General features: G+C 32.2%; 1 protein-coding gene across 1 annotated transcript; it reads left to right on the forward strand.

Moving 5' to 3' along the window:
- The first annotated feature begins 574 nt into the window (after window positions 1–574).
- Window positions 575–9,547, forward strand: LOC143073778 (neuropeptide receptor 15-like). Its single transcript, XM_076249534.1, has 2 exons — window positions 575–990; window positions 8,818–9,547. The coding sequence occupies exons 1-2, from the start codon at window positions 590–592 to the stop codon at window positions 9,545–9,547; spliced, it is 1,131 nt and encodes a 376-aa protein (XP_076105649.1). The 5' UTR covers window positions 575–589.
- Window positions 9,548–10,730: the final 1,183 nt, after the last annotated feature.

The following is a 10,730-nucleotide window of genomic DNA, read 5'->3' on the forward strand; positions in this document are numbered from 1 at the left end:
CCCCTAAATGACAATTCAAAGGAGAAAACTAACGGCCTATATACACAAAATAAACGAAAAACAAACAATAACCACTGAATAACAGGCTCCTGACTTTGGACAGGCACATAGATACATAATGTGGCGGGGTTAAACATGTTAGCTAGATTCAAACTCTCCCCCTAACCTGGGATAATGGTGTCACAATACAACATCAGAACGAAGTTCAACTATAAAAATCAGTGGAAAATGGCTTAACTCATCAGATTGATACAAATCATCAGATTGATGTAAATAAAAAATACATCTAACAAAAACACAGTGTGGACGTACTTGTATATCCCTACAATAGAAAAGACATTAATTACTGATATGAGTGTACTCGCAGTTACTGGCCACTAACAACTAATAAAAAAATCATGCATTTAAGACTAAATGTTTTGTTCATTCGTTGAAATTCTATCACGTGTATTAGAGATATTATGTTATTCCACATTTTGAAATTAAAATGATCTATTGGGAAAGACAACCATTGCTATATAAATGAATTATTTAGTTCCCAAAATTCATTTAGTTTTATTTGTCTTGTAGGTGTGAATGTGATATATTAATGGCACTGGAATTTACCATATCAACACCTTTCGAAAACGGAAGCACAAAATGGCCGAACGTAACTATAGTGACATCCGTCACATCACCCAACATTGGTGTAGTAATTGGATTGGCTATGTTATTCTTTATAATAGGAGTTGTTGGAGTTGTTGGAAACTCTTTAGTGATATTTGCAGTTCTTTTAAACAGAAAAATGAGAACATCAATGACAAACTTGTTGATAACAAACCTGGCCATTGCTGACCTTGTTATTCTGTTATTAGGGATACCGGAGACTATACTGTTTATGACAAACAAGGGCTGGACACTTGACAAAATGGCCTGCAAAAGTAACAGATTTATATTGGTTACTGCTTTATATGGATCAGTTCTAACTCTAATTGCACTCTGTATAGAAAGGTAATATTAATATGTTTATTCGCCATGGTCTCAATTTCTATATCCTATATATGTCCTTAAGATGCATTCTGGAAAAAAACACAAAATTATGCGTTACTATAGTAGTGACAGAGCCCTGCTAGGGACGTGCAAAGACAAAATAAATATATTGCGCACAAAATTCCTCATTACTTAAATAACCATCAAATGACGTCAAAAAGGTATAAAATTGCAAGTGCATACGAACCGAAGCGGTCTTTTTTCCATGATTAATCTAATAGTGTTATTAGTTGGCATTTCATTACGTTTGTTAATAAGTTTTACCACTGAAACAAGAAATTCCTAGAAAAGTTCCTCCCTTTCAGCATTATTTTAAATAGGGTTTTAGACATGACATGTTGAAATCACTATGAGATTCCAGTACAAATGATTTTTTTTTAAATATGAAATGCTCACATCAAATGTAACGACATTTTACAATATAGATTAAAAAAAAACCGAGAAAATCTGTTTTAAAAAGTTGGTTTAATACAAAAAAGAAGATGTGGTATGAGAGCCAATAAGACAACTCTCCATCCAATTCAAAATCTGTAAAAAGTAAACAATCATAGGCTAAAGAAGAACCAATAAAAGCGCTGTTCTTTTGCTTTTGTATATTAGTTTGTTGTGCATTTGCTGATTTTGTGTTCACAGCAAACATCAGGCTATAAAGGGGCCCAAAATGACAAACAGAAAAATAATTCAAACGGGGAAACCAACAGTCTAATTTATATCAAAAATGAACCACTTTAACAAACGACAACCACTTAACAACAAAATCCTGATTAAGCTTAAAACATAAATTGTTTTAGAAGCCCACTGTTCTGCATATAAATTGGTTTCCTGAAATGTCATGTATGAGGTCGTCGTAGTGTTATTGAAGGGGAAGCCCAAGGCTGAATAGAGTCAATAACATACATTTTCATCGTTTACGAAGTTGCAATTTTGAAATAGGCATGGATTTTGGAAAAGTTGTTTTTATTTACTGTAGAATTGAATACAGATTTTGTAAGTTTTAAGCGACAAGAAGGCAAGAATCAATTAATTCTTAAGCAAGAAAAGCTTTAGGTATAATAAGCAATTAAAGAATTGAAGCAATTGAGTCTCTGCGTTCTTAAAGGTTATTTTACATGCCATATGGAGGTGTGTTTTTTCCTTTTCATGAAAACTGATGATGACTTGACTTCTACGTCATACATGTATTTGTAATCAACCCTTAATCATAATTTTATAAAACTTACTCTCAATCATTATACGTTTTTTTTTTTTTTTTTTGGTTTGTTTTGTTTCTGATTTCATCTTTTGAGTTTCCCTTACAATAAATTAAATAACAACAAATTAACTCAATGTAAAGTTCAAAACGGAAAGTCCAATAAAATGCTATACAAAAGCTCAAACACACGAAACGAATGGAAAACAACTGTCATATTCTTGACTTGGTACATTCATTTCCTTATATGGAAACGATGGATTTAACCGGGTATTATAGCGTGGATTTTGCTAAACCTTTTATCTACAGGTATTCATTAACTCCCCTAAAGTCATTAGTACAGTTTTATTGAGAATCACAAATTACACAAATATTTGCCATTGTTCACATCACATTGTGTTGATCATGTTTATGATCAGAATCCGTTATGGAATCTCCCTTAATTAAGCACAGACGTTGCCATTGATTAGTTTAGAGGGTATCCACTTTGTATCCGCAAGTCTTCATAAACCCTTATTTCAATTTATCAAGTTTATCATTTCTTGGCAGGAACTATTGTGCACACTACAGTACACATGTGTATCACATTCTTTTCCTAAACCCTTAATAATGATAATTAAATGAAATTTTCTGAGAATCTACACCGAAATATGCCAATCTTTACATTCTATACTGATTTAAATCTCAAGTAAATTAAGGCTTTCCCTTACTTGAACTCAGACCTTAAATGGGCGGTGTTATTTTTTGCGAGCTTTACTCGCTGTACATTTTAATGCTATTATTTCAAAGATCAATCTTTTTATAAACTTCCTTATTTATAAGATTGCATATTCCGATACATGCGACAAAACAATTTAAAACTTAATGTTCCTACTTTAGATAATGGAAGCAGTTTACTTTCTGCGTGCTTGAAGGTTATCATACATGCCATATGGGGGTATGTCACTTCCTATTCGAAAAAACCTTAAATGCTTGAAACAAGATTTTACGAAACAACTGACATTTTACCGTTTCCGTATATTGGATGAGGAAAGGTAATGACATTAAAAATAAATATGCATTTGAAATTTTCAAAATGAGTTCATTACTTTGTACTTCCGATTAGTACACAGACACAAATTATATTCTCTGTCACATTTTCAAATGATAAAGGGGAGATAAAAAGTATCAGAGATGAAGAAATGGACGTGTATGAATAACATTACTAATCATGAAGCGTTGCTGACAAACATATATTTCATGACCTCATATAGATACGTAACCATTTTAAAGACCAAGCCATAAAGTATCTGTTCAGAGTTGCAGAGAAATGAAAATACTATAAAATTCGTCGTTGAGACGCTGTTTAGAAACAAAGATTGCTACACTTTCAGGCAAAGTTGACATTAGATGTATGTGGCTATTCCTTTTTAGGTTCTTCTTAGTCATATATATCCTTTTAGTTGTACATATTTATACACCCATGTCTCTTTATTGGTTCAATCTGATCGTTTCTGATAAAGGTAAATCCGGAAAAGTTATTTGAACGTACGAAATTTGTCAACTTACTTTATTCGTCAATCACTTGTAGTATTGCCAGAGAAACAATGCATTCGAAGTTTTGTAACATTTTCCAATTGAAGAATTTCTTTAACTATTTTAATCAGCGATGATGATGTCCAAACATTTAACGTTTGACAGACGATACGTTATAACTGGACAAATCTCTTACCATAGTGGTATTGAAACAAGCATAGGTATATGGGTATCGATTTGTCACATTGGGTACTCATAGTAGTTGAAATACTTCAAAGGAAAGTGACACTGTTTACGATTAAATATTGGAACCACTTGTGTATTTGTTGTTACTTTATTTCGGGAGCAAACTTTTTGTGTGTTTGTAAAATTAATACTTTTAGCGTAGAATTTTTTCAAAATAAAACAATGAGAACTAAATGAAAGATCTGAATCTTTGAAAAAAAAGAAGAATTAACCATATTAAAGCAATTTATTGAAAACCGTATGGATCTTTATGCTCTAAATGAATGTTGAAAAGGACAGAAAGTATACTGAAACCACATTGAGAATGGAAACGGGGAATATGTCAAAAAGACGAGACAACCGACCAAAGAGCAGACACCAGCCCACAACCATCAAAAGGTCTTCAACACAAACAGAAAAAAGCGCACTCTAAGGTGGGCTTAAGCTAGTGTCTAAACAATAATGTTTGCATGAAACCATGTCATATGCTGTTTTATCTTGCTTTACATGTTTCTTCTATCTACATTAAATCTCTTTGCACATCTAACAAGAAATAATAAATCTCGAAGGAGAGTACAAACTCAATAAAATCTAAGCGTACATAAAGTTGGTTTTAAGAGATAGGATACTATTTAAAATAATTTAGATTATACTTTAGGATAAGTAGAAATTAGCATACATTTGGATTAAAATTTTGGACGTGTTCACCCCCAATAACTTTCTATAGTCAGTGGACGATAAATATAATATGAAACCAAAGATATTCACTTTCGTTCAGAAATATGAGTTTTCCTGGCAACTCCAATGTATCAGTAGAACTACTTATTCTTCAGCTGTAAGCTGGGCGTCTGCTTAGCTGCTGTTCAGGTAAATGAGAAACTCAATCCCGTCAGTCGAAAAGGAGACATTGTTGCTCTTATAAGGAAAGTATCAAGTCAGGAATATGACAGTCGTTGAGCTTTTGAATTTGCCATTTGATTAGGGACTTTCCGTTTTAAATTTTCCTCGGAGTTCGGTATTATTGTAATTTTGCTTTCCAACTTGTACGTTAAATAATCATAGTAACAAACCCCATAGTGTATAATTTTTTTCGACTGCAAGGCGTGATGTTTTACGACTTGTAATGGCTCGTCAATAATTTTTCCCTAATCTTAAACTCCGATAAACTCTTCTTCATTTTATTGGTTTTAGACACAGCTGATAATCTGTCAAGTTAAGTATCAACAAATAACAACAAATACAAATTATGTATGTTTTCTATTTGACAGTTTTTTTGCATAGTTATGCTCATTGCTCTTTCATAATATGGATGGTACATACATCTTAACGTGTTATAATAAGACATTGTAATCAAAATCACGTTTTATTTTTCATCGTGACGCAAATAACAAGTTATATTTGCGAAAATTGTCTTCATAACTCATGTTAACGTTATTGGCGTATATTGGTTGTGTTAAGACCTTGTACACCGTGCTTAGAAGGCTTTGTCAGAGAGATAACGTGATATATATTCTTCCCATGGTACGAAACAAGATATTTTTATCAATAATATTAAGATTGCATGCAATGTAATTTCCTTTGATATCATATGTTGCCATTGTTCTTTTCTACAATAACATTTATAATACAAACACTTTCGATACTTCTGACTTCCTCTGAGCATCACGTAAAAAAATGATGAATTCAGTAGCAATTATATTCCAGACTTTCGTGGTTTCTCAATGAACAAAGTTTAGCCTTATAGATTAGAAGATCAGAACTATTATTCAGACAACACTATCAAATATATGTTATAATCAACTCGTTATTATAAAAAAGAACATAATATTCTTATATTTCAAGAGTAATTACTCTCTGTAAAGAGCTATATGACAAGAGCTGACAAATTTTTATTTGGAAACATTGCAAGTTGATAGATCGTCTACAGGTTGCATTTCTGTAAATATTGACAATGCAATTTCCCATGGGAACTCATTTACGGCTAAAACTGTACCACTTTTACTATGAAGTTTTGAAAAAATCTTACCCTAAAATTAAAAGTTCATATGCTCTACAATTTTTTCCAAAGGTCAAAATATAGGTCTGTGCGGCATATTTTCAACGTTTCTCAGAGTTTAAACTAACACTAATTTTCTACCCCTTCCTCGAATGAAAGGTAACCACAGATTTCAATGTAAACAATATGCACATGTTTATTTACTGGTAACATTCCCGAGTTATGTCTCTGTGAAATGGAACACAGAGAGCATAACTGGGAACCAGTATGTAAACAAAATCAATTTTATATGAATATTCAAGATCCCCCCAAATGAGGCGTGTTTTGAGAAACAGCTGTATTTACAAAGTGCAACCTATACAGACATTTATTCAAATAGAAAACTCTCTAAAATCAGTTTTTCTCACAATAATACTCATTTATCAGAATTATAGTCTTAAAGAAATCACTGTGTTTACTCTATGTTTTTCTATACTATACATTTTATACCCCTCCCCTGTTTCATTTTTTTAAAGAATTTAAAAGCAAGACTTTAATTATTGCCAGCTTACCCTATTTGCATATTTTCTGAAAAAAATGCCTAGAACCTGTTTAAAACTGTTTTGATAACATATTGAAAGCATATCAGAATACTATAAATGTAATGTTTAGCAGTCAATCATTACAACATTCAAGATTATATAAAGTATCCAAACCAGTCTTTGTATCCGGTCCACATCTTACTGTATGCCTATTTGTCAATTAAAGAACACATTTTCTGCCTCAAATGGTCAATTTAGAATTCTTGTCACAACAGTATTATCTGTAACCATATATCTGACACAATTTAGCTAATTTATATACTAGAAGTGTTCAAACAAAGCCATATTTGCAATAGTTGTACGTATGCAGATACCAGTCTGAGATATAAATTCACTTAAAATGTTGTAGAGATGACTGCTAACATCTGATTTTTGCATAACTTCCAAGCATAGTTATTGTTTTCTATATCAAGAACTTTAAAATCATAAAATCATAGCATTTACATGTTGAATTATTTGTTTTATGACCCAGGGGGTAGGCAATTTTCTATGTTTTTTGCCCCCTGGGGCCTCAAATTTCCTAAATCATTCTGCTGTTTCTAGCAATTTGGAATATTTAGTACATATTCAGGATATAACACACTATTCTAAGTTTTCTTGAGATATTTTTGTTTTTCTTGATTTTATTTATTATGCCGTGGTGACAAAAAAACAGATTTAGGTGTTGCGGCTTACTTTTGGGTTATTGAAAGGACACAAATACCCCATAAATAAGATTCAGAAAGAATCTATGAGTTTCAATGACTGCGAAGAGTAAATATAAGCACTTCTTAACAATTTAACTTACAAATATGCAAATATTATTATTTAATTTTGTATTCAGGTCTTAAAGTAAACTATGCATACTGTAATTTGTGAATTTATGCTTAGTCATCATATTTAAGGCCCAGGATTCTATCAATCGTCATTAAGTATTTATAAAACTTCATATTTGAGTTCATTTCTTTAAAATCTGTGAAATAAAGCAAATTTGGTTAAATTCTGAATGTTCCCCTTTTTTACCCTATATAGGTTGCATTTCTGTAAATATAGGAACTCCTTTTACGGCTAAATCTGTGCCACTTTTACTATGAAGTTTTGAAAAAAAAAATCTTATCCTAGAACAAAAAGTTCATAGGCACCACAATTTTTTTCAAAGGTCAAAATATAGGGCTGTGCGGCATCTTTTAACGTTTATTTGCTCTGAACTTATCAGTGTTTAAACTAACACTAATTTTCTTAACTACCCCTACCTCGAATGAAAGGTTACCACAGATTTCAATGTAAACAATATGCTCATGTTTATTTACTGGTAACGTTCCCAAGTTATGTCTCTGTGAGATGGAACACAGAGAGCATAACTGGGAACCAGTATGTAAACAAAAGTCAATTTTATATGAATATTCAAGATCTCCCCAAAAGAGGCGTGTTTTGAGAAACAGCTGTATTTATAAAGTGCAACCTACAGTCTTGCAGTTTCATAATAGATTTATTTTGCTTGATCATTTTTGTTTGCAATGATACCAATTTCAGATAAACATGTGGACAAACTTTACAAACTCCGTTGAAATAAAATAAAAAACCACAAAAACAAATCTATGCACCGGTTTACACCATTACATGTTGCCTTAATTAACAGGGACATACTAATAATGTAAAACCTATTTTAACACGTGTATGAAGAAGTCTTCTGATCTGTAAGTTTATCAGTTGTGAATGTACCTTTCGTGACTTTTTGAACATATAGTCTAGAATTCGAATGGTTGGTGATGCATCCTAACAGGGAATCCTATCTCTGTCGATGTATTCGGTCTTCCACCTTTATGAGTTTGTGCGTTTCCTTCAGTTCTTTATTACTATTGTGAAAGATACGTTGAACATCAGTAAACTACCGATGCCTCTTACTAGTATAAATCATATATTTGTAAGTTGCTTTTTAGGAACCAATTTCGGAGCCTGTAATTTAGAGGAAGTCCTTGGTTCATGTCCGTCGTATTTATTATTTCGTAAACTGAATTGTTATAACATAGTTGTAGTTCATTTTTCTCCTTTGAACACATTTTTATGCTCGAAACCTTTTATAGCTCTGACTATACGGTATGGGCTTTCGAAGGTCGTACGGTGACATATACTTGACTTCTTCCAGTTGCACAATTTGAAGTCATACCACATCTTGTTTTAATATTTACGTGGAATGAGAAAACAAATGGCTAATTTATCGTAGTCAATGTTTGATTGATTTCTAAAATCTGTTTCAGTTTTGTATGTATAATAAAATATTAAAATGTCTTCTTATTTTTCAGATATGTAGCTATTATCCATCCAATAAAGGCACACATTCTTTGTAACAAGAGACGAATAACTGCTGTATTAGGGTGTTTATGGCCCTTTGCATTTGGTGCCGGATTGCCAACTCTGTTTTTCAACGATGTACGCATTTTGCCTGGGAAGGAAGACCCTTACTGTACAATCATGTTTCCATACAATCATGAAACATTTTATAAAGTTTTCAAATATGTGGAATCGGTTTTATTCTATTTTATTCCTCTTGGAATTCAACTTTCATTGTATCTGTTAATATCAAAACACTTATTTACGGGATCTGATCGTCTCCACAGAAGAGTGACTATAAGGAGCGCAAACGGTTCGTCCATTGAGCGCCATTCAGAAGCACTCAAGTTGAGAAGAGGTGTTATTAAGATGTTAATGATGTGCGTAATAGTCTATTTTGTGAGTTATTCGCCAAACCAGATTCTTCTTATTGTTGAAACGATTAGACCAGCAACATTTCATGAGAATTTTTCATACATTGTATTTACGATGATTGTGGCTAATATAAACTCTGCCGCAAACCCTGTTCTGTATAGCATTTTCAGTCAAAATTTTAGGAAGTGTTTTAAACTTATCCTCTGCAGATGCCTTCGTTCACGGCATTCTCCAGAAATTCGCAGAGCACTCCACCTGACACATGGCAACGGAGGTACCAAATCTTCAGGAAATTCTATGGCTGGATTAGCGTTCACAGAAGTATAACTTCATTTCGTATTGTTTCATAATAAATTTTTAATTGATATCTTAGGGTTTTTTTCTTCAGTTTTTAAACAAGTTAGTTAGCAATTTGTCAACAACATGAGAGGTTTAGCGCTATAAAACAAGGTTTAATCCACCATTTTCTATATTTGAAAATGCCTGTTCTAAGTAAGGAGTATGATAGTTCTTGTCCATTCGTTTTTGATGTGTTTTGTCATTTAATTTTGCCATGTGATAAGGGACTTTCCGATTTGATTTCCTCTGAGCTCAGTATTTTTGTGATTTTACTTTTTACATGAATTGACTGTTTCACAAAGAAGATTCATGTAACACATAGAATAACATCACATATACACAATTTAAAACAGACCGAAGATACTTATGACAATTCGATTTGTCACAATTCGAAGAAAATTGACATGGTCATTTACAGAATCAAAGATGGAAAAAATACAACAAAGTCTACAAAACACTTAATAGAAGCCAAAAAAAAACACCAAAAAAACGCATTAAAAATACTCGGGATGATCACATTACCTTAAAATGGTATGTAGATCCTGCTCCACAAGTTGAGCCCGTAATGTTGCTTATTTTAAGTATATAGTTCGTGATAAGTCACATAATATCAGTAAATTTTAAGAATGTACAATACAAAACGGTACCAAAGCATATAATTTGATACACCAGACGCGTGTTTCGTCTACAATATACTCATCAGTGATGGTCAGATCACATTAGTTTTGAAAGCTAAAAAGTTCAAAGATGAAGAGCAATAAATGTATTCTTTCGTTTTCAGTCTCTAACTACCAGTATTATAACTATATCTTACTAAGTTAACCAAAGACAAAAATCACAACAGAAATTATAATCTGCTTATATATCAACTGAATAAACTAGCGATAAATGGTTAACATGTATTTGACCTAAATATTTGCTAACATGACATCTGTTGCTCTTTTAAATAAAGTTAATCTTTGTACAAATTAAGAATTTGTGTTATTCAGACCATTGTTAATAGTTCAGAAATTTGTATGTATTCGACTTCCCAAACATTGATCACCCGCGTGCCTTATGAAGATAATTTAAGAAGTACTTTGCATGGCCACGGACATTAGTTAACATTATTTGTCTCTAAAAATACTTATTCTGATAATCTGTATTGATTTCTGTTCTGTTCAGAATGGAT

The sequence above is a fragment of the Mytilus galloprovincialis genome, chromosome 4, assembly GCF_965363235.1.
Source record: "Mytilus galloprovincialis chromosome 4, xbMytGall1.hap1.1, whole genome shotgun sequence".
Classification (NCBI taxonomy): domain Eukaryota; kingdom Metazoa; phylum Mollusca; class Bivalvia; order Mytilida; family Mytilidae; genus Mytilus; species Mytilus galloprovincialis.